This window comes from Zeus faber (assembly GCF_960531495.2).
Source record: "Zeus faber genome assembly, chromosome: 1".
Lineage (NCBI taxonomy): Eukaryota > Metazoa > Chordata > Actinopteri > Zeiformes > Zeidae > Zeus > Zeus faber.
In genome coordinates this window covers 55,856,780-55,881,667 of record NC_137193.1, presented here as the reverse complement: position 1 = coordinate 55,881,667, position 24,888 = coordinate 55,856,780, and the positions used below count along the sequence as shown (strand labels likewise).

Sequence of the window (24,888 nt, the reverse complement as noted above, 5' to 3'; positions counted from 1 at the left end):
GTGGCTGATCGGTGTATAACGTTTCATGAACATTGGATACCAAAGGTGAACACTAGGGGGCGTCCCTTCTGTGCAAGCCGTTGTATAGACCAAAAAATAAATACATTCAAAATAAATTAAATGTAAATAAAATCCGTAAAAACACAGGCAATTACAAGCACTAAATTAGACATTCTCATTTGTTATACAAATAAGCAGGAAATATTGCATAACACCAACCAAAACACACATGGATATAGCAGAAATAGTGGTTAGTTATGTGACATTTTACCAGTAAATACTCAATTATTACTTCCAGAGAAATCAACCCTGAGCAAAACCGTTCTTTCGCATGACAAGCATTGATATAACAATCAACTTCAAAATTTGAGACATGAGACTCTCAGACCCCATTGGAAAAAGGAACGTTGGATTCCTGGTTGATAATCTCCTTGGCCTCTAGGGGGAGCGAGTCAAAGAGGTGGTCTTCCACAGTCAGGCAGCTCCTGCGCAGGAGGTGACACTGGCCAAGCTGAGCCGGGAGGCGATCCAGACAGTTCCCCTTTAGTTCTAGTTGCGTCAGCTGCGCCAGCTGGCCGACTTTCTCGGGGAGGACAGAGATGCAGTTGTGGCCGAGACACAATGTCCTCATCTTGGTGCACTTGAATAGCTGCTTGGGCACCACCTCCACTTTATTACCTGTGATGGCGAAATGCTGGAGGTTCTGGAGAAACCCCACCTCCAGTGGTATGAGCACAATGGAGTTATGGCTGACGTCAAGATACCTTAGCTTAAGAAGGGTGAATAACGATGAGGGCAGGGATTCTAGGTTGTTGTGCGACAGATAGAGCGACTCAATGTTTTTGACGTGACTTATCGACAATGGAATGGTAATTATTTTATTGTGCCAGAGTTTGAGACAGGTCAGTCTCTTCAGATGCTGAAAGCTTATGACCTCTTCAATTGTGCGAATGTTATTGGATTTGAGGTCCAGCTCCTGCAGGTTGGTCAAACTGAAGATAGCGTGAGGGATCCGTTCCAGTTCGCAATTGTGAAGTTCAAGCTCTGCAAGGTTCAGCATCTTTTTCAAGCTGTTCAGCACCAAGAGTTTCGTACCGTCGTTGTGAACCACCAACTTGATGAGGTGCGGGGAGAGGTCGGTTATGTTGGTGGGGATTTTTGTAAGGTTGCTTTTGAGGTGGAGAATCTTTAAATGTCTTAGGTCTCGGAGAGACTCCAGCCCGATCATTTTGTTGTTTTCAGAATTTAGATTACCCACCAAATACAATTCCCTTAAGTTTTTCAACAAGTACACCCAGGTGGGAATCTCTGCAACGTCGGTGAATTTGACATGAAGGCACCTGAGGTGGTCGCGAAGAAAACCAAAAGCGGTCTGTTCGACTTTGGCGGGGCAGTGGTAGAAGTGCAGCTCCTGGAGGTTTATCATCTGCGACATCTTTGCAGTTATCCTGACCTCTGGAATCAATTCCAATTTCAGGATTTCCAAATCGGTGAGGTCAAACACTGCATCCGGCACGCCAGACAGCATGAAAAGATGAAGTTCCAGCTTTTCCTGAGCGTTGCGAGTTACATGCTGCCGCAGCTTCTCGTAGGTCCATTCGTGGTTCAGGCTGATCTCCCGCAGCTTGTTTTCGCTGACTTCGGAGAGAAAAACCCCAAAGCGCTTTGAGTACAGCTGGTCGTATTGATCCACCATGTGTAAGAGGAAAGCAAAGTCATTCTTCACGTCGGGAATGTCGCTGAAGCTGCTCTCCTCTCTGACTTTCTCAAAGGAATACTCCTTTAGAGGTCGGCGAAAAAGCCAGAACAGCGTATAAATACACACCATGCCGTATACACATATGAGAGCAATGTAGCTGACGAGGAGCTTCTTCAGCATGAATGCCATGTTGTGCGTGCAGTGGAATTTGGAATAGCCAGTCAGGTGTTTTATTTCAGGCTCACACATGTGGTCAAAGTTTATAGCAGCGACAAATGTCATTGTGTAGCACAGGATTAAAATGAATTTCACGGTTTTTATCACCGTTTGAGCGACATAGAGCTTGTAGATCAAGTCGCTGTCTTCCACATGGGCGCGGAACTTTCTGACTTTCTCGAACAGGGCCTTGGCCTGTTCGCCGTCTTTCTTGTCCAAAATGGTCATGGACGGAACTTCAATCACAAGCTTTTCGGCCGAAAACTTGACCCCAGACTTGGCGAGCATTGGGGTGGACTGATTTGGGCTGCCTTCTTCACTGCTCGTCGAGAAATGCTTTGGTAGGGAGGAGGCGCCGGCCAGCCGCTGCTTGTTCTCCTCCGAGTCCTCGCACGCCGTCTCGGACAACGCTTTGGTTGTCCATGGTGATTCGAAACATTTCCCCAGTATGGAAACAAAATGTTCTATCTTGGAACTCGTCTTTGGGTATTTGAACCAGAAGTTGCTGCTGACCATCAGTACAATCGTATGGATGAGCGCGAGGTAGGGGAAGTATTTGGAGTACCAGGGGAGAGCGACATGGTAGCACATCTGATTGACAAACACATACTGTTGGAAGTCCAGCTTGGTCCTGACCCCTGTTGGAGGAGACTGTCCCAGAGCGACACCTGGCTCGGCAAAGTGGATATTATGGAGAATGCTATCAGGGAGATCTTTCGCCATTAGGGGTGCTGCGTCCAGTCTGATGGGGGAATCCCCATCCCAGTCGGTGGGAGCAGCCCCTGCATAGCCCCCGCTCTCCATCAGAGGCTCCTCGATAATAGGAAGGCAGACCACCTGGTCCTTGGTTAGCTGCATGGTTCCAGCGAATATGGCCAGCATCAGCATGACCACGCCCAGGTAGTCCATGAAGACATCCCACCAGGGCTTCAGTATTCGGTAGGTTGGCTGGATGTCGTTCAGTGAGGCTACTTCCGTGAGAGTGAACATTCCTGCAATGCATTTTTTTTTTTACAGGTTAGCAGAAATATTGCGTTAGATTTTCCATGTCATACAGACATTGTCACATGTCCATGCTGGTAAACAGTAACACCTAAATGAAACAGACCCACAATGAATGTTATTAAGTTCAACTATATACATCAAAATGGCTGCTGTCAGAAGGATGTGTCTTTGCCTGTGACATTTAAAAGATCGTCACCAAAGCAGTACAACTCGTTTTCTATGTTTTGACAATAAATAATAAATGGGTGACACAAGACATTCAAGTGCAACTCTGTGTGTGTGTGTGTGTGTGTGTGTGTGTGTGTGTGTGTGTGTCTGTTTTGGCTTTTTCTTTTCATTTTCTAAATTTCAATTTTCTAATTGACCAATGCTGCTTATTCCTAGAGAAGGTTTAGCAGACTGTGACTGTGATATAGGTTTGGTTTGATGCTACCGGCAAATTGTACTGTATAATTTAAAGCAGGGGTCTCAAACTACAGGCCTGGGGGCCACATCTGGCCTGCAAGACAATTTACTGTGGCCCACTAATGGTGATAATATATTGATTCATCTGATCCGCAAATATTTTTTATCAACTCACAATGCTTAGATAATCCACACAAATGTACTTAGTGTTTTAAAATAGAAAACAGAATTAAATTGATCATAGGAGAGCTATTTCTAACAGGATTACGAGGCAATTCCCTAACATGCAGGGGAACAAAAAAACAAAAAAAAAACAAGAAAAACAAAACAAACAAACAAAAAAAGAAACAGGCTGTTTTTCCCTTGAAGGTCAACACGGCAGGGCCCCCTGAAGAAGACGTCCCAGCCGGTGGCCCCCAGGTCATTTGAGTTTGGGACCACTGATCTAAAGCATTAGAGTGTAACGTAAAGTGCTATTTTTTTCCACCTTTTAAACAATTTATTGGCCAGTGAGTGAAATCAAACTATCTTCATAGGGCTGCTGGCCGATATTGAAAAAAAAAAAAAGATATATATATTCAAGATATATATCACAATATTGTTATGATATCATATCAATACACACACACACACACATGACAGTGGCTGCTTTCATAAGATATCCACACAGGTAATAATTGAGAAACTATGATAACTATGGTGCAGATGTTGGTTAGAATGAGGTCTAGGAATTGACTTCACTGTAATGCAGACAACAATACGTTAACCCGAAATCCCAGAATCGCTCATTCCGTCATGTCGATATTATATCGATATAACGTAAATTCCTATTAACTCCAATGGACGACGACCCGGAGCCTGCTTCTCCGACATCACGGGTGAAATGCTATGAACTTGACGGACTGTTGTGGGGAACAAACACAGTTGCATTCGGTTCTTTTCACCAGTGGAGGTTCAGTTCCAATGAGGCTGCAGCAGGTTGGGACCGGTTCGAACCAGGCTCACCACGACTGTTCCAGCAGCCAAGCCAGCATCAATTATCACTAAGTTGCGGTTTTCTCAGGATATCCGACGTGTAATTCAGCTTTCGAGGCTTTTCAGCTCGCTATCGCTAAGGGTAATGCTACATTAGCGGTGTGTAAATACCGGCGTGTACATAATGTACATATACTGTATATATACGTGCGGCATATGTGAATACGCACCTCCTGGCTGTTTGTTCCAGTTATTCGGACTCCATTAGCGGTTCGTCTTTTTGTTGTAGCACATGCTTCCCTCTCGATAACAAAGCCGCGGGTTGGGTGGGTGCTACAGTACGGTGCTGCTAACAGTGCTAAGCGGCTTTAAGAAGCTCCATCCGATGCTCTGGTTTGGGATCAGCTCCTCCACAGAGGCGCTGCGGCACCGAGCAGAGGCTGCAGCTAGCACAGCATCCACTGATGCTGCTGGAACCGCGACAACTATTACTATTACTGCTACTACTACTGCTGAAATACTGTAGTTTAAATGATCAATACACAAATAAATGATAATTAGAATGACAACAACAATAATAATAATAATAAACTACTTAGCCAACGACTACTTATATGATATTCAATTATATTATTATACATTCATATATTTTCATTATTATTATTATTATTGTTGTTATTTTATTATTATTATTAGTATTATTATTATTATCATTATCATTATCGTAATTATTATTATTATTTTATTATTATCATCATCAGAATTCAATCATTGTTTAGTAGGCCAACAGGGTTATATACATGGTTCAAGAATATAAAAAATCCAAATGTACAAGTGGCTGTCTCTATATCATTCCCCCCATATACTGTATAATAATTCAAATAATTATTGTTGCGCTATCATCTGAAGACATTACCATTTCATGTACAAATAAATCTGATGTTTTTATTCTTAAACGTGACAAAATGTGCTTATAAAAATACACCATTTCTTATATTCTGAGTTATTATGTACATTTTCAAGAATGTGTTAATAATGCCAGCATAATATTTATAATGCCAGCATAATATTTATAATGCCAGCATAATATTTATAATACCAGCATAAAATGTATAATGCCATCATAATATTTATAATGCCAGCATAATATTCCCTTTGGATTTCTGTAACACAAATGTTTACCACAATACTATCTGTATATACGCAGAATATCTCACATGTACTGTTGATGGTTCCATAATTACTGTAAACAACAATCATTTCTTTTTTTCCTCTAAGTATAACATGGCAACAAAATATATCCAAATACATAATAGTGTTAATGGGCAAAATGTCATTGCCATTGAGTTACATGGTTATGACAACTCCACAAACTCCCAAGTCTTTCTGCCATCGTTCCAAATTAAGAATGCAATGTACACTTGACTAAGATATCAAGCGAGACGTAGTTGGCACTTTGGCTATACAATAAGGCATCTTACTCAGCCTTCATTTGATCCCTGATATCTGAAGGCAACATTTCAAACAGCGTGTCTTCTACAATAAGACCGCTGCGCTTCAGTGCCCGACAGAAACGCAGCTCTGGAGGCAGGACCTCAAAATGGTTGCCTTTGAGATCCAAGTGTGTCAGCAGAAGCAGATATGAAATTTTGGGCGAGAGTATAGACAGTGCATTCTTGCCCAGCTTTAGCGTTTTTAGCTTTTTGCAAAAGAAGAGCTCATCAGGTAGATTTTCGATCTTGTTGAAGGTGACAGAGAAGTACTGGAGGCTCTGAAGCACTCCTATTTCGGGAGGGATGAATCGGATGTCATTGTTGGACAAGTCCAGGTAGCGCAGCTTGTTGCATAGGAATAAGTGAGAGGGCAATATTTCAATCTTGTTGTGGCAGAAGTAGAGGCGCTCTAGGCTGCCCAGCTTTTTGATATGCTCTGGAATATACATGATGCTGTTGTGCCACAGCTTCAGGCATATTAGCTTTCGAAGGTGCTGGAAGCTGACGATCTCCTCTATGGAGCGAAGGTTGTTTTCTTTCAGGTCCAGCTCCTGGAGGTTTGTGAGGCTGAAGATGGCGTGTGGAATGCGCTCCAGATCACAACGCACCAGCTCCAGCTCCGTCAGATTGACCATTTTTTTCAGGTTGTTGAGCATGACTAGTTTTGTGCCGTCATTGTATATGTACAGCCGCTGCAAATGGCTCGAAACATCTACAATGGACTGGAGAATCTTAGCCAAACTACTCTTAAGAGACAGAGTTTTCAAACACTTAAGTTCGCGCAACGACTCGAGAACGACGTTCTTGGAGGCGTCGGGACTGAGCGATCCGGTGAGGTAGAGCTCCTCTAAGTTTCTCAGGCCGTACAGCCAATTTGGAAGCTCCCTGCTATCGTCAAATTTTACACGGAGCACTTTCAGGTTCTCCTTGAGGAAGGAGGTTGCCGTGGTGTGCAGCTTCAAGCAGCACTGGTAAAGTGACAGCTCCTGGAGGTCTTCCAGTTGAGAGATGGAGGCGGGGATTGTGACGTTGTTGATGATCTCCAACTTGAGGGACTGCAGCTCTGTCACCTCAAAGATGGTGTCCGGCAGTCCGGAGAGCATGAACAGCTGGAGCTCCAGTCTGTTGTTGGCGTTGGTCTGCAGCCTCTGGCGCAGCTTCTCCGCCGTCCACTCGTGGTTGAGATTGAGCTGCTTGAGTTTGTTCTCGCTGACCTCGGAGAGAAAAACGGCAAAGCGCTTGGAATACAAAGGGTCGTACTGATCGATCATGTGCAGCATGAAGGCGAAATCGTTCTTGACGTCGGGAATGTCGTCTATGCCCGTCTCCTGTCGCACGTACTCAAAGGAGTACTCCTTCAGGGAGCGGTAGAAAAGCCAGTAGGAGGTATAGAGGCTTGTTAATCCATAGACGGCCACAAAGCACAGGTAGCAATAGGAGAGCTTGGAGAACAGATGAGCCATCGTGTGATTGCAGGAGAAATGTTTGTAGCCCGTCATGTCTTGTATGTCCACGTTGCACTTCACTGTAATTTGCACTTCTGGCACTAAAATACTGTTGTAGGCGATGATCAGGAGGAACTTAAGCACCTTCACCACTGTCTGACGAACATACATGATATAGAGGATGTCCCCTTCTTCGACGTGCAGACGGAACTTCTTCACTTTCTCAAAAAGAGCCTTTGCCTGTTCCCCTTCTTTCTTGTCAAGAGCGCTCGCTGTCGGTTTGTCCACAACGATCTTCTCTGGGATAGACCTGAGTGACTGCGTCTTCTCTAGATTGGTCTCGCTAGGTGGCACATTGACGTTAGAGCGGTAGGCGCTGTTCTTTTTGTGATCTCTCTCTTCGGGGTTCTCTCCGGATACCTCCGACAGGGCCCTGGTGGTCCAGGGGGAATCAAAGCACTTTCCCAGGATGGATATGAAGTGCTCTATTTTAGAGCTGGAGCCGGGGAATTTGAACCAAAAGTTACTGCACACCATAAATATCAGAGTGTGGATGAGGACCAGATAGGGGAAATACTTGGCATACCAGTGCAGGGCCTTCTCATAACACATCTGGTTAATGAAGCTGTATTGCTGCAGATCCAGATCAGTCTTCCGGCCCTTCATTTCTTTCGGCAGGGACAACATTTGGGACTGCAGTGGTGACAGAGTCTCCAACCCAAGATCTGTTTTGTTCAGTGAAGGCGTTGTTTGGTTTGGCGAAGACATTTTTTGAGGAAGGCATATGATTTTGTCTTGCATTACCTAAAACAAAATAAAAACACCCGGTTAGTTACAGTATACAGTACTGTAGGTGCCCGACACAAAATGGCCACAGTAAAGAACTGACTTTTCTATATGCAGCGATGTGCCATAAATATAAGTGGTAATATAAACAACGGGGAGAAATCTGATTACATTGATATGACTCAACGGGAGATGCACAATTTAATAAATTGCTGACTCAATGGGGGGGAGACACTGTGTATATTGTATTTAACTTCTGAATATCCAGCTCCCATCGCGTTTCTTTATGTTAAATTGATATAAATATGTTTATTCTTAAGCAATATGACACAAAATGAAATATAAACACTTCCTTTTTAAAATAATTTGGTATAATGAAATGAGGTCTCTGCAGTTCAGATGAAACCACCTCTTTATCGTCCTCCTCCTTTCTTTTTCTCCATACAATTACATGAAAGCGGAAAAAGTCTTAATCTCGCACTCGTTACAAATGAGGTGCACTGTTCCACTCTTGGACTTTGAAGTTAAATATGCACCGGCACAACAATTCCAGGATATCCATTAACAACGCAAGAGCATCTGTTGATAACGCTTGAACTCGTGAAGTAAACCTTTTGGGGTTTATCAGATGGTCAACGTAATGAATTGTCGACTCTATTTACAAACTATTACAAACACTACGTGGTCTGGGGTCCCTTGCGGCACAAAAGATATTTGTTACTGGCAAAAACACATTGTGACTAATGCCCCTTTTTATGAAAAAAAAAATAATAATAATAATAAAATAAGATATTATTTCCATAATTTACACTACAGATCCTTGCTTCAGCCAAAAACTATTAATTTCTGCACAGTGAAATAAACTGTGAAAAGGTGACGGTTCAGGACACTGGAGTGTTGGAATCCTGCGTTTACAAAAAGGGGGAGGGAGAACATTTCCGCTGGTAAACAACTTCTCTGCTGAATGCAACACAGGCCTGGCTGTGATGGTAGGTTACAAATTAAGCAATCTTTGAAATAAAAATAGGTTTGTATGTTTACCGTTGGTAATAAAATAATGATAGCTTTCATTCGGCCGCTAAAGAAAATAAAAAACCTAACCAGAAGCCAAAAGGTTCTGTCAAATAAGACGCATGTTGTGGAATAACAAACTTAAGGTGAAGTAAATGCGAATTATGAAGCACTTTTTTGAATTGCATTAAATAGGAGAAATTATTTGGATCGAAATAATATAATATTAACAATAAGATAAGATAAGATACACCTTTATTAGTCCCACAACGGGGAAATTTACAATTCACAAATTACAATAATATGCACAATTACATTGGCAGTGGGAAGATATAACTTCAAAAGCTTAACAAATTCAAGTGATTGAGTTCGGGAACTATTGATGGCTAGATCGATGGGGTCTGATAGAATGGGAGAGGCTGTTCTACAGACTTGTGGTTTTGTGGATCTCCTCGGACCTCCCCCGTGGGATTTTGCAGCTGTGTTTTCACAATCTGAGCTCATACTTAAAAAACTACCATCAAAAAAGAAAATGGATGTGATGACCATGGTGTGCCCCCGTGTACAGGATATTCATACTTGAAATGTCCTCATCAGAACATGAGTGCTGCTAGAGAAAACGCCAGATACAGCTCTTTATGAAATACAAAGTCGATACATTCCATCCATTTTGTTTACCCACATATTCCTGAACAATCTCTGCTTAATGAGGATGTGAATGGGATGACAGTCCATCGCAGGATCTCACAGACCCCAGACTACAGGTCATTTACGGTCTTTGATCGGATTAATCTATGGAGGAGGAAGGAAACTGGAACGCCAGGGACGAACATACTAATTCCATCGGGACAGGAACCCAAATGGCTTTTGATCCTTGGTGTCCGGGCGTGGGAGTCAGAAGTCCCAAACAATTATGGGCAAATACCTTTTTCTGTTTGGGTTGTACTCTTGTGTTTATCTTACTTATTTAGAAACCAGACTGTTTGTTTAAGGTCGATACCCCTACCTGTGTATTTACTGACCTGCAGGGTGCATCCAAACACACCGATCATGAGCATGACCACAGAGAGGTAGTCGGTGAAGACGTCCCACCACGGCTTCAGCACCCGCAGCGCCGGCTGCTGCTCAGAGAACTGTCTGAATTCCGTCACAGGAATCATGGCGTCTGTTGGGACAAGGAGACAAGAGAGTCCATGGTGACTTTCTGCACCTTAAGGTGAGCGGAAAGGAATGAGAGAAGACTTTCACGCACACGTTTAATTTGTAATGTGCTTTAGAAAACTACTTCTATTAAACACATTGTTGTCAAAAACTCAGAAATCACCTCAATACTCATTACTCCTAATATCAAACAACCCTCCCTGCTGTAAAGCCCTTTTTAATTTAGTTAATGCAAAGTCCTCTGTGCTCCATCCCTGACCCCCCCCCCCTTCTGCTACTCTGCACAGAATGTTCTGATAATAACCATTAAGTCTCCGTCAGCATCTCATGTCACCCTGTGGATGACATGTCATGCACCAACTCACAGATCAATTTTCAGATCAATTAATTTCTGCATGTTAACCCCCCACAAAACGTAATTTAATGCAACTTACTGCTGCTGCACTTTCCTACAGTGCAGTGCACGTTTAAATGACTTTAGGAAATGCAAAATACCGACTTCTGTTTGTGGTGTTTGGGGGTATTGACCGCATGTATAGACTGCGCCCACCATCACTTACTGCACCTATACGTTGGTCTCACCTCCTTTTAGGTAAACACCATGGAGCCAAATAAAAGGCTTTCATTGTGACTGAAATAGAGCCAGACTCTGTAAATGGCTGCCATACAGTACAGCATTACCACAAATAGAGAAAAGTGGTAAACGTATTAAGTATAATGTAGTTGTTTTTCCCAATGTCAGCGTTTATTTCTGTTGTGTATTGTACATGACTCATCACTTCATTTCCCTGAGCTTGCTCTCTACTCTCTCTCTCTCTCTTTTGTAATCTGCTTACTAGAGCTGAAAAGTATCTGATTTCCAATACCTGAATCTGGTCCAAGCAGCGGGTGATTGAAATGTCTTTCAAACTTAATAGGGTATTTTAGGAATAGTGACATTTACATTTTTTTGACTTACTGATGTAATTTACATACACATTGATCATTATTTAAAAATAATTACATTTATGTAAACAGACACACAAGCTTTACTTTTTATCATCTTCGATTTTTTTTTGTCTTTTTTTCTACTAAACTATTTCTTTCCATTTTTCTTTTCATCTGCACCCCCTTGCAATTTTGTTTATTAGTATTTTTTGTTATTTTGTTATGATATCAAAGTACAGTAATTCATGTAATTGCAAGAAGGGTTCATATCTGGTTCGCTTTTTATGTATGTCATGAAAAAAGGGTTTCATGATCTATTGACGTTTTAATATAATAACAATACAACCGAGAATTGTAAGTGCGGACGACCATAATGGGATGTTTAAGTAATACAAATATCTGGAAAGGTTTATTCTACTATATTTCATCATTAGTCCTTGAGTTCATTAGGTTTGCAATGTTTCCATAAGTACCACATATATCACAAATCCATTTTTGGTTTTAAAATACTTCTGTGTATCCCAAAGAGCTGCAATTAGTATAATCTCTGAGCTCACACCAAATTCTATTGAATTTCTATTGAAGCCTTTGAAAATGATCCAACTGCAAGACGAGGCGAGAGGTCTTCAAGAAGTACATTTTGTAATTTCACTGCCGTACAACGCTTACATCCATCATATTACACTATAAAAACCAGTTCGTTATGCAACAGAACTAACTTAGCCAGCAAGACGTTCAATAGTCATTATTGTTATATTATGACTATGATTCTATCACTTGAGACTATATTGTTATGTTGGACATAAACTTTGAATATCTCTGTTAGATGACAACCATACAAGGTTCTTGTGAAACAGAGATTGTACTATTTCAGCAGCGTCTGCACTTGTAGGACTTGCAGAAATGACATCTAGTCTCATATCACAATATCAATATTATAATGAGAAATCCCAGCCCGACTGGTACCACAGTAGCATGCTGGGTATTTGTTCCCTGAGACTTCTAAATGGAACACAGCACATCTTGAAAAACACACGCAATGGAGGATTTTTCAGGGTTGTGGTGGCGCTAAATCTGAGCTACCCCCCAAAAAAGGATCAAGCACAATGGATTATTACAAACTAAAATGGACAATAAAATCCAAACACAATGCGGCTCAAAGGCATTTCTTAGCAGTGGATGAGTCAGGCAGAGAGTGAAGCAGGCCTGATCCCTCCTGTGGGTCTTCCTGTCAGGAAGCGCTGTCTCACATCCAAAAACAGGCCAGACATGTTTGGTTAACACCCATTACAGGGATTTAGAAAGAAAAAAGATTATTAGGTTTGTGTCTAAACACACAAAACCCAAGTGAAAAAATGTAATGAATAATACTCAATTCATGTATTTTGGGTTACTTTTGACGACTAACATAACACACTTTTATCAAATAGACAAAAGCACAGTTTAAGTTCAGTTTTTGTTTTGAATGTACTTTCACTACCCTTACAGCATATTAATGACTAAAGCTGTGCTCTAATTTAGTTCAGAAACGTAAATAAAAAGTACAAAAAAATACACTTCAAGTATACGCACAAAGAAATTCTAATTGGCAGAAATATACTTTTAACAAAATTAATATAATATAAATATACTTTCAGTATGGAAAAATAAACTTTTTTTTTTAACTTGGGCCATTCCTGAAAAAAAGTGTATTTATATATATAGGTTTTTTTTACCAACCTTTTTGTCTTCTTTTGTCTTTTATTTTTAATTGAGACTGAAAAATAGGCTAGAGCGAGAAGGAAAGTGTGTTAGATGCTATAATGGGCATCCTTTGCCTGAGCCATCCCACCGAGATCTCAAGTTTCCCTGCGAATACTGAGGACACTACTGAGGTGAAATGTGCCATGGAGCTAAAATGGAAATCCGCTCAAAGGCTCCCGCGGTGGACGAGAAAATACGGACACACATATATTGTTAGTCAAGTAACAGCGTAATATCTAGTCTATAGCCTATATAGCATATTCAAATACATAAGGAGTAATAACGAGTGTAATAATAAAGACAGTATTTTGGTCGCACACACACACACACACACTGTTTTCTACGAATAGATGCTGTTTATTATAATGACGAATAAACTGTTAATAATTAAATGTAAAAATTATGCATTCACCTCATTTAAGCGCTGGGTCGTAGTTGCGGCTGGGAGCAGTCCGGGTTCTGGAGCATGACGTCACTGTCCCTGTTCCGTTATGTCTTCCTGGATCCTCAATGAGCCCGTGTGTGTGTGTGTGTGTGTGTGTGTGTGTGTGTGTGTGTGCGTTGGCGTGCGCGACACGACGGGGCGTGGGCTTCATCTGTGCTGCAAAGCCCCAAACTTTTCCACGCGCAAAGTTCCTTGCACACGCAGCTGTACGGCACGCCTCTGGCTCCTCGTATTAAAGCGCTGGGAAGGTGATAAAGTAGTCCCCGTTTGGGGCCGCGATTAGGTGACGTCACTGCTTTTACGTATTAGTCCGCAGATTGAAAACAATGACGCGAACTGGTGACGCATTATAACTTTATTACATTATAATGTACTTTTCCCATCTTTTTTTTTTTTTTTTTACTTTAAATTCTCAAGTGGTTTGAAATTGTGTGTTACCTTTCCCCACTATTCTAATGTAGTGGGTTTTTAAATGCTCTTCGTAACCGGATACATTGGATTATTTATTGTATTGTATTTTATTACATTACGTGCCTACATGCCTATTCATTGCCTTGCGGGTTCGGTTAGAAAGGGATTTAGAATAGACCAGAAATTAGACTTGATGACTATGATTCTTTGAAGTAGACGTGTCAGGTTTCTCATGGTATCATTTCTGTATTTTGAAAATGCAGAAACAAAATACATCTTATTTTGGGAATGTGTATGTGTTTATAAAAATAGAGATTCCCCTGAAATGACCTTTGCCAAGTTATTTTGATCACTTGTTATATGTGTTTGCCTCGTTGCAGTACAGCATTTCTGAAACATATGTAGGAAATTATAATAATAAACCTGATACAAACATTATCCATGTGCTGTACCATCAAATAGCACATGCTGTACCACAGGACAAGTGCCACACACGTGCTCTGTACTGTTACAGCCCTAAAAAGAACAACCGCAAGTTAAGACAAGACGAGTATTATTTTGTTACTGGTTCATACCATGAAAATATTTTCATCAGACCTGTAATGTAATAAACTATCAAGAGCAAGTTATTACGTTATGTGCAGTAAATCAGTTGTGGGCTTTATTCAATATGATTTTATTACATTATGGACAGTTATTACATTGTGGTTAATTATAATGCACTGGGGCTGTATAAGGTCAGCTGTAGGCCAGTGTCGACGGAGCTGTTTCTGCATTTATTCCAGGTGCTCTTAAGCAAGGCAGAAGCTTTCCAATGAATGGGAGCTCACATTTAACAGGCAAAGCCCTACACCGTCCCTTCTTTTTTCAAGCAAACTTTTAGTCAACACTGCTTTCCCAAACAATGTTGCTGAGTTATTAGCCCATCCTGGCTTGTCCTTCCTCCGGGGGGGGAGCCAGGAGCAGTGGGCAGCATTCGTGGACGCGCCCAGGGATGATGTGTGCATGTTTTTGGTGGGGGTCCTTACTGACGTTAGGTGGAGAAAACCCCATGTGAGCACGGGGAGAACATGCAAACTCCACACAGAAAGGCTCCTATTTGGGAGATAACCCGCCCGGAGCACAGTGCCAACAGCGCCCCAGGCGGGAATCAAACCCAGGAACTTCTTGCTGTGAGGCAGCAGTGCAATGAACTGTCGTTGTTACCTAGAACTCCTGTCTTTCTGACATAAGAGGTAAAAGACGACCAGCTGACAAGTCAACTACTATTATGAAAAACTTGGCAACTAGTAAAAGTCAGTCGTGAAACTCTAGTGGGAGTAGATTCAAGATTCAAGATTCAAGAGGTTTATTCGTCACATACATATACATACTTTCAGAAGAAGAAGAGAAGAAGAATCTTTAATTATCACACAACACACCACACTACAACACGTGCACACACATGCTTTGGATGGTGGCCGGTGAAATGAGGTGAAATGAGGGCTCTGCATTTAACCCATCCTAGCTTGTCCTTCCTCCGGGGGGGGCAGCCAGGAGCAGTGGGCAGCATTCGTCGACGCACCCAGGGACCTGGTGACGAGTGTCCATCGCTGGACAGACGATGATGTGTGCATGTTTTTGGTGGGCGTCCTTACTGACGTTAGGTGGAGGAAACACCATGTGAGCACGGTGAGAACATGCAAACTCCACACAGAAAGGCTTCTATTTGGGAGATAATCAGCCCGGAGCACGGTGCCATACATATATGCAGTAAAATGTAATGCAACGCACCTGGTGATTACACACAATATGTCCTAGGAAAATTTCTTTCTTCTAGACCAACTAACTGATTCTTAAAACGTAATACAGTAAGTCGAATACTAGAATAAAATAAAAATATATAGAATAAAATAAAATAAAATAAAATGGAATAGATGAAGGGAATAGGCTCACGTATATGGGACAGACTTATGTATATGAGATAGGCAATTATGTACAGATATGTGCATTAAAGTGGCATGTGAATAAAATGAGGTAGTGTTTGTGGGATAATACAGCACATACACAACAGTACGGCGCAGCAATACGGTAACACCGAACAACCCAGAACAGTGACACAGTATGCGGTACAGTATGCTACATACAGCACAGAAGATAGTGGAGCCTATGTGTGTGGCTCAGTGAGGACCCCTGGTGAGGTCAGCATTGACAGTTCTTATGGCTTGCGGGAAAAAACTCCGTCTCAGTCTCTCTGTTCTTGCTGTGTGACTGCGGAGGCGCTTGCCTGACCGCAGCGGCTGAAACAGTCCGTTGTTGGGGTGATGAGGATCCTTCATGATCCTGCGGGCTCTGCTACTACACCTCCCGGTGTATAAGTCCTGCAGGGAGGGGAGGGTTGTTCCAGTGGTACGTTCAGCTGAACGCACCACCCTCTGCAGGGCCCGCCTGTCCTGAGCAGTACAGTTCTCAAACCAGGCAAGTAGCTGAAGTACTGATGTTTCAGGTCCAAAGACACGTCACATCGGAGCTTAATTGAACTGGACCTTTTTGAAGTGGGTTCATTAGACCAACCAAGTTGTGCGGCCATTCTAAAAGAGAAAATACAATCTTATCGGGAAATACAGTATATATATCTCAAAGGGCCTTCCGATGTTTTTCTCGTGCTGTTTACATGCTGTTATTTGATGCAGACTTAAATCAGTTGTTATCGTCATCAATTCCAGAAGTGATACGGCGTACTGCGTGAAGGATTGCAGGTGGATATTTACCCTGGACATGTTGAAGTTCTCTGGGAGCTATTTTTAAAGAAAATACCAACATCATATGATGTGGTAAATGTCTCATAAAACATCAATATTAGATGGTTTCCGGAGAATAAAGCCTATTATTTTCATACGTAATGGTATGTCTATTATAGCGTGAGATTTCTTTGTCCACACTGCTTTGTAGTTTGCTTTCGGTCCCCTGGAAAAGCACGCCGTGTCAAGGCTTTCGGCCGTCATCGCCAAATCACAACCGTCCCCAAGTTGACCAATCATTTGTTAGGAAAGGCGCGGTCGGCCCGTTCTCTTCCGCAACACGCGGAAGGTGGGCGCGGCTTACTCGCATACCACGACATCATTGGTTTCCCATTTCCCATTCCGGTTTGCGTGGACCGACGTGAAAATTGAAACCGACCAATCAAATTCGTCCTTGGTCGACGCGCCGTCGCTCCCACGTTATGGACGTTCGAGGGATTGTGACGCGGTCGAACCGGAGCGCTCCAAGGGGTCCGGTCACCGTGGACGCGCGCGTCGCCTTCCGCTGTCCGTGCACGGTAGGAATCCACATGAAGTCAATGCGATCATGTTATTGTCATTATTAAATTGGTTGTGATGAGATGTTTTCATTCAGGATATTTGGATAGAAACCCGAAATTTGGGTCATTATGGGCAAAGTATTTTCCTATCACTGTTCAACCGGGCGTTAAAAACAAAAAACTCTGCATGAATGTGGGTGAATCCACGATTGGGGCTCATGGTATCCAGTTCAGCACTTCAATGTAACCCAGTGTTAAAGCCTGTTACCTCATTGTTTTATTACAAATGAATGAATAATTAATCATTGTTTTGTTCAAGTATGTTTGGTCCATCATTTATTTATTTGTCTCAATGTTACTTAATACCGGTTAAAGATTGGGATCAAAATTGGTCTTGCAGGCTCCTTTAAATGGTTAATATCCTTTGTCAGAAAGTTAAAATACAAGCCAAAAGTATATGTGGTAATTGATTTGAAAACAAATGTCACTTATTTTGACATTTAGCCATTCATTTCTTAAAAATGAACATTTTCTTGAGGGGGAAATACATGATTTATTAAACATGCTGTTAAAATGATATTCAAACAATTGCAGAAGTTTTGGTAACAGGGTTGAGAAAAATCCGCAGCCATCTTCAGCAAAGAAACCTTGTAAAAAAAAATTGGATATTATTGTTGGGAAACACAAACAATTTTTAAGAATTTCAAGGGCTAAATTGCACCCTAGTCATGGAATCACCCATATACAGGCAAAGTTAAATTGTTTTTTACTTTATTTTTTATTTTCTTATCACTTTTAATCATCTTCTATTTATTTTTTTACTTCACAGCATGAATACAAGACAAAGTCTGTGTTTATGCAAGTCTGCTGTCAGTCTCTGGTTAACTTGTACAACAAGATTCTCAACCCTTTCATGTAAGTTTTATCACATCTACCAGGATATTATTATTAGTAGTAGTATTATATATTTGCATGTGTTTTTTCCTTGCAGGCAACATAACAGGGGAGCTGTTGGCTTAAACATGTTTTTTTAACATGCTGAGTTAATTTTTTTCTGGCTGCTGCAGGCGTCCAAAAAACCCTTAATCCAAATGTTTAGCCTGTTTAACTTCAAGATTCAAGATTCAAGATTTTTTATTTGTCACATACATATACATACTTTCATGTATATGTATGTGACAAATAAAAAAGTTTACAGTTCATATATATATATATATATATATAATGTAGTTATAGTTTATAAGCACAATAGTAATCACAATTATAGTAAAAATGAGTCAGAAAATCAGGATTGTTTTACTCAGCTTGTTGTTTACATAAACTGCGGTCTGTGCTGTTGTTGATGTTGTATTGATCTTACAGGCTGCTATGGCCTCAAGTCACCAACAATCCAAAAGGATCAAAGGACTGGACAAGAATGTGTGGTAAATAGAATAAATTAACAAATAAACATTAATTGGGTTTGAGCAATGTCTGATTACACATTGAGGTGAATGTCCTACAATGGGAAGCCTATCCCAATAGAATTAATTTAAAATTATTCTGAAAGGCATTATAATTTGGGTTTTCCCAAATAATCCCAACCTTAATTAAATATCGGACAGTGTAATTTAAGTAAAATTGTATCCCCTACACTTGGCTGAAATGAACAACTAAACAACTGTTCCAACTTTTTAAAACCTTTGCAGATATATTTCTAGTTGATCAGCTGAGGGTGTGTGGATTCCCCATGTGCAGTGTTTTTCTTGTGGTGGTGTTTTCAGGGTGACCCTCACTTCGCTGGCAGCAGATCCTAGCGTGGTGAACCTGGGCCTGGGCTTCCCAGACATCCCTCCTCCGTCCTACATCACAGAGGCTCTGGCCAAGGTGGCGTCTGTGGACCAGTTCAACCAGTACACCAGAGGATTTGTAAGTAGGGGGTTGAAGCTCAAGCTATCTACTTGAGGTAGATGGATGTGTAAACCAAAAAATAAATAATGACAAAAAGATAAATGGCATTATACAATAGCCTACTGGTAAACAATAAACAATATATTTACATGTAACAATGAAAAGAAAGCAATGACATAAAACTAAAGAATATACAAGAAAAAATTGGCAATATGAAACAAACCTAAATATTAAAGGTAGAAAAACATGCCTATATACCCTTAACGAAATGTAATAAACCAGAAAAAAAGGAACAATGTTGGTAACCTAAAGATAACAAATAATTATAAAACCTAGAAATTAGCAGAAAAACAAAACAATAACATAAACAGTAATATTAAGCAATATACAATAAATCTTACTCGAGGATCGAAGCATTTGGCAAGATTCAGAAGGTTAACTGGATAATTGGAAATTGAGAAGGTCCCGGTGCAGCCGAGAAATTGATGAACAGTTTGATGAGAATTGTGGATGTTAGAGCTTCCTGTCAGAGCGCATCTGACCCCTGCTCCACACACGTCTCTCACCAAGCACATCCAGGCCTTAGGCCTGCTCACTTAATAATAAAAACTAGCATAACAGTAATGGAGTCTGCCTACGGCCCAATCACTTAATAATTGAATGGCCTTCGGCCTTAAGCAGAGGATCAAAAAACTCTGCAAAACAATGCGTAGCTTCGTACGTGTCCTTGAGCAAGGCACTGAATGTGAATGGTCCCAAAATACCATTGAACATCACCAAATGAGAGGCTTTTCTATAGTGATTAAGCAACTATCTTATATTCAGTATAGTAGCATAGACTTCCACTCACACACTTTAGATATATTTATTTTTTATTGTATTATTTTATATTCCAGGGCCACCCTGCTCTGGTGAAGGCGCTCTCCCAGGTCTATGGGAAGGTTTACGGGAGGCAGATTGATCCTCTGAAGGAGATCCTGGTCACGGTGGGAGGATTTGGCTCCTTGTTTAGCAGCATCCAAGGCCTAGTGGACGAGGGCGACGAGGTCAGCCCCAACCCTACGGATCCGCAAAAATTCCAAACGTAAAAATATTTATTTTCACCTTATAATTTCTCTGTCTGTGTCAAGGTGATCATAATTGAACCTTTCTTCGACTGCTACGTGCCAATGGTGCGGATGGCAGGAGCCAAACCTGTGCTGATACCGTTGAGACTTGTAAGTCTGACTCAAAACTACTCTTAAAATGTAGTGTGTTTCATTTTGAGGTTTATTGTATAAACATTTATTGTTTAATTTGATTGTGCTTTGTTAATTTCTAGATTTTTGAGTTTATATTTATTGGTTATTGTTGTGATTATTGTTTATTTGCCATATTTTTATTATTAATTTCGAGGTACATTTTCCTGGTTTATTCTTTATTGCCAGGGTAATTGTTTGGGTTTGTGGCATATTGTTGTATTTTGTTGTTTTTCTTGTTCTTGTTGTTTATTTTATTGCTTTGTGTTCAATTTTATATTTACGGTTATTGCATATTGCCGATATTGTAAGAATATCTATAAATATCAATATTTATATTTATTCTTATTACTTTATTATTGTTGCTGACTTAATTATTGCTATTATTTATTGGGGTTTTTTTTATATACTTTTTAGGTTTATTGTATATTGGCAATTTTCTTTTGTTCATTTTAGGGCCATTTTTCTTTTTTATTTATCCACTGCATCAACAGTGTGGCAAACAAAAAGTCACAAACAAATCTCTGGTGTGTAAAATATCCCTTTTGAATGTAATTCAGAGACCTGAAAAGCAGGGAAGCATCTCCTCTGGAGACTGGGTTCTGGATCCAGTCGAGCTGGCGAGTAAATTCAACCATAAGACCAAAGCCATTATCATCAACACCCCCAACAACCCACTGGGGAAGGTACGAGCACGGATCCTGTTAAAGTAATAATAATATCACCCTTCAAGACCATGTCGACACCCTTTAATCCCTTTAACATCCTCCACATCCAGATATTAACGAAGGATGAGCTGCAGGGGATCGCAGAGCTCTGCATCCAACACGACACGCTGTGCTTCAGCGACGAGGTGTACGAGTGGCTTGTCTACAAGGGAGGCCAGCACGTCAAAATAGGTGAGTTAGGAAATAAATATAAGAGTATAATATTGAAGTGAGATAAGATAATTCTTTAATAATCCCCAGGGACCAAGAAAGATACAAATTAATAACAGAATAAGATATTAATCACAGAAAAAAACAGATAAGACATGAAATTTTTACCACAATGCTAACTAGCACTGTAATAACTAGTGACCCCATGTGCCAGGATGTAGTTAGTTTGGAGTAAGTACAAGTTTCAGGATTGCAGCATTATCTTATGAATACATTCTTTTAGCGTTTATTGCTAGCGTTTATCACTAAGTTTAAATTATTTCCTCCTCAACAGCAACCCTGCCTGGCATGTGGGACAGAACCATCACCATCGGCAGCGCCGGGAAGACATTTGGTGTCACCGGCTGGAAGGTAGCACATTCATAGCAATAAAATATATTTTGGTTATTTATTTGATTTGAGATCTATTGAAATAATGAAATTGTAAATAAATAACTGAATAATTAAGTTAATTATTTATTGGTTTGGTTGGTTTTAATGGTCTCATTTCATTAAATTTAAGAAAAAAACTAACCAATTTAAATGTATGTCACCATCAGCTGGGTTGGTCCATAGGGCCCGAGCACCTCATCAAGCACATGCAGACGGTGATGCAGAACACACTGCACACCTGCCCAACACCACTGCAGGCACGTCCACTTCTCTCCCTGTGTTTTTATTTGGATCCTCACAAGCGTTTGAGTATTTATTTACTTGTCTTTTATTGAAATCTCCTGTCCAGGAGGCTCTGGCGCAGGGCTTGCTTCGGGACTACGAGCTGATGGGCCACCCCGACTGCTACTTCTCCTCACTGGCGGTCGAGCTGGAGGTGAAGAGGGACCGGCTGGCGGGCATTTTGCGGGATGTTGGCATGTCCCCCATTGTCCCAGAAGGAGGCTACTTCATGGTGGTGGATGTCACGCTGCTCAGTGAGTATATACACTAGGGATGCCACAGTGAGGAATTTTTCCCACCAACTCATGACAATCGGTAACACCGGACACCGGGGGGCAGTAGTAAAGTAAATAGTTAAATGAAACGGACTAAGATAAAATACATCTGAAATAAAAACACGGGAATGGGAGTGAAACCGCGGTCGCAAATTACGCAAGGATGATTATTGGATGAATGTGGGCCCTGATACACAAACATTAACTAAATGGGCGTTGTTTCTATAAAAAGAAAAAAAAATAAACAACGGTGGGGGCGGTGGGGAAGTAATGTAATCGGCGTTTGCGCGAACACTGGGTAACCCCGGTAACCGCAACAACCCTAATACACTCAAATTATTACAGCATTTAGTGAGAATTTGAAAGTAGGATGGAAAAAAAAAAAATCCCTACAAGGTAAAAACACAACATAAACTTGCATTTCTGCACTTTGTGTCATTTCAGGAACTATCAACAGGCCACGTCACTTGGTTCAATTAAAAATAAATTACTTATTACTTTGTGTGTGTGAAGCATGCTCGTATCATTTCAATATTTTAATTAAGTTTCAATAATTTTATAGCTAATAATCAGTGTTAACCAGTTATACAATGAAGTGAAAAATGTTTCATGATTTGATTTCAGATACAGATTTATCACACATGACGGATGATGAAGCTTATGACTACAAGTTTGTGAGGTGGATGATTAAAGAAAAGGTAAAATTAGTGTGTGTGTGGGGGGGGGGGCGGGGGGTGTCTGTGTGTGTGTCTGTGTGTCTGTGTGTGTGAATATATACTGTATATATACATACAAACATACATACATACATACACCAATCAGCCACAACATTAAAAACACTGACAGGTGAAGTGAATAACATTGCTCATCTTGTTCCAATGGCACCTGTCAAGGGGTGGGATATATTAGGCAGCAAGGGAACAGTCAGTTCTTCAAGTTGATGTGTTGAGGAAAAATCGGCAAGCGAAAGGATCTGAGCGACTTTGACAAGGGCCAGATTGTGATGACTAGACGACTGGGTCAGAGCATCTTTAAAACGGCAGGTCTTGTGGGGTGTTGTTTGGTTAGTACCTACCAAAAGTGGACAAAGGAGGGACAAGCGGTGAACCGGAGACAGGGTCATGGGTGCCCATGGCTCATTGACATGTGTGGGGAGAGAAGTCTAGTCCATCTGGTCTGATCCCACAGATGAGCTACTGTAACACAAATTGCTGAAAAAGTTAATGTTGCTGTGATAGAAAGGTGTCAGAACACACAGTGCATCACAGCTTGCTGCGTATGGGGCTGCGTAGCTGTAGACCGGTCAGAGTGCCCATGCTGACCCCTGTCCACCACCGAAACGCCTAAAATGGGCATGTGAGTGTCAGAACAGGACCATGGAGCAATGGAAAAAGGTGCCTGGTCTGATGAATCATGTTTTCTTTTACATCATGTGGATGGTCTGGGTTAGGGTCAGATGGAGCATCTGTGGGATGTGCTGGAACAACAAGCCTGATCCATGGCGGCCCCATCTCACAACTTACAGGACTTAAAGGATCTGCTGCTAACGTCTTGGTGCCAGATACCACAGGACACCTTCAGAGGTCTCAGAGAGAGAGAGAGAGAGAGAGAGAGAGAGAGAGAAATCTGAAATCTCAATCTGTTGTTATGAATTTGAATTCAGTTTTGTCTCACTGGAATGAGATGCTTAATCACACATGTTGGTGTGTTGTAGAAACTCGCAGCCATTCCAGTCACAGTGTTCTGTGGAGAAGCCTCCAGGAGCCAGTTTGAGAAGTACATCCGCCTCTGCTTCATCAAGGTACAAAAAGCAGAAAACCCTGGAGCGGTTTGGGTAGAAAGTTCAGCTCAGGGAGGCTTTTGGAAGCCTAAGTTGTTTATTTTTTTTTCACCACAACAGCAAGACAGCACCCTGGACGCAGCAGAGAGAATCCTGAAGAACTGGAATAACGTTTAGGAGGACTTCATGTGTCGAAATAGGTAAAATAAAGGTCTTGAGGTATAACTATGCACCTGAAGACCCTGCTCTTTTGGAAACACCTTCATACCTGATCTTGTCTTGTCTATGACTAATTATTCTATTTTTGTGTAATGTTGACTCAATTAGTTTTAAGTTATTGTATTGACATAATGCACTAACATATGAATACATGTATAGTTAGTGTATAGTTGCATTAACATAACAAAAAACAACTTATAACACATTTTTTATATTTCCATTCCATACAGCTATTTCGCAGTATGCTTGATGCTAAATAAATTAATGTAACTATGCACAAAGAAATGACTGCGCTTAACGTATTTCTTTTGAATTGTGTCTAGGTTGAATAGGAAAAACCACTGGTGTTGGTCCCCTGCATTTTCATCCCTGAGCTCATTAGAATCTATATATAAGCAACTATTTAGGAGTTTTACTATTTTGCACTTTCTGGTGGTGGTGGGGGTGGTGAAAAAACGCTGGTTTGTGAATTGACAAATAAGGTTCTGTTTTATTTCTATTTCATTCATTTATTTATTTATTTATTCTGTTTTCTGGCTTATATCATTTTGTCTTCCCTTTAATCAAACTGGTTTACACATCGCCTGTCGTGGTCTTCTACAAATTTTTGAAAAATACATTTTTAAGATGTATTTGGCAATGTTCTTTGCAGAAGTTGGTACAGATGATCATTAAAGTCATGTTTAACACTATAGGATTATACTGTTGTTATACTTTCTGAATGTTGCTTTAATTATTGAAATAACAAGTGTGCCGCCTGAAAGCAAACACAGAAAAAAACATGTATGGCTCCTTGAAATGCCAAATTAGGCCACACAAATATTACATCTACGTTGCTGACAAAAAGTGCAAAACTTAACAACTTAAAATAAATGTGCCGTCAAAGGTGAGA

The 24,888-nt window shown here is 40.9% G+C and overlaps 3 protein-coding genes across 3 annotated transcripts; 1 reads left to right on the top strand and 2 right to left on the bottom strand.

Annotated features, from left to right (window-relative positions):
- Window positions 1–382: 382 nt before the first annotated feature.
- lrrc8db (leucine rich repeat containing 8 VRAC subunit Db) lies at window positions 383–4,654 on the bottom strand (the record flags this gene model as incomplete). The annotated part of the gene is made up of 2 exons (XM_080008696.1): window positions 4,531–4,654; window positions 383–2,907 (listed from the first exon to the last, which is right to left on the bottom strand). Exon 2 carries the CDS (start codon window positions 2,903–2,905, stop codon window positions 383–385), a length of 2,523 nt encoding a protein of 840 aa, XP_079864822.1. The 5' UTR covers window positions 2,906–2,907; window positions 4,531–4,654.
- Window positions 4,655–5,231: 577 nt separating this feature from the next.
- On the bottom strand, window positions 5,232–13,452 carry lrrc8c (leucine rich repeat containing 8 VRAC subunit C). Its single transcript, XM_080008707.1, has 3 exons — window positions 13,279–13,452; window positions 10,058–10,200; window positions 5,232–8,042 (listed from the first exon to the last, which is right to left on the bottom strand). The coding sequence occupies exons 2-3, from the start codon at window positions 10,193–10,195 to the stop codon at window positions 5,778–5,780; spliced, it is 2,403 nt and encodes an 800-aa protein (XP_079864833.1). The 5' UTR covers window positions 10,196–10,200; window positions 13,279–13,452; the 3' UTR covers window positions 5,232–5,777.
- Window positions 13,453–16,966: 3,514 nt separating this feature from the next.
- On the top strand, window positions 16,967–24,582 carry LOC307243231 (kynurenine--oxoglutarate transaminase 3-like). Its single transcript, XM_080017920.1, has 15 exons — window positions 16,967–17,020; window positions 17,832–17,917; window positions 18,365–18,426; window positions 18,766–18,910; window positions 19,789–19,938; window positions 20,023–20,109; window positions 20,691–20,816; window positions 20,909–21,029; window positions 21,343–21,419; window positions 21,608–21,697; window positions 21,790–21,976; window positions 22,622–22,695; window positions 23,712–23,798; window positions 23,898–23,977; window positions 24,320–24,582. The coding sequence occupies exons 3-14, from the start codon at window positions 18,371–18,373 to the stop codon at window positions 23,952–23,954; spliced, it is 1,257 nt and encodes a 418-aa protein (XP_079874046.1). The 5' UTR covers window positions 16,967–17,020; window positions 17,832–17,917; window positions 18,365–18,370; the 3' UTR covers window positions 23,955–23,977; window positions 24,320–24,582.
- Window positions 24,583–24,888: the final 306 nt, after the last annotated feature.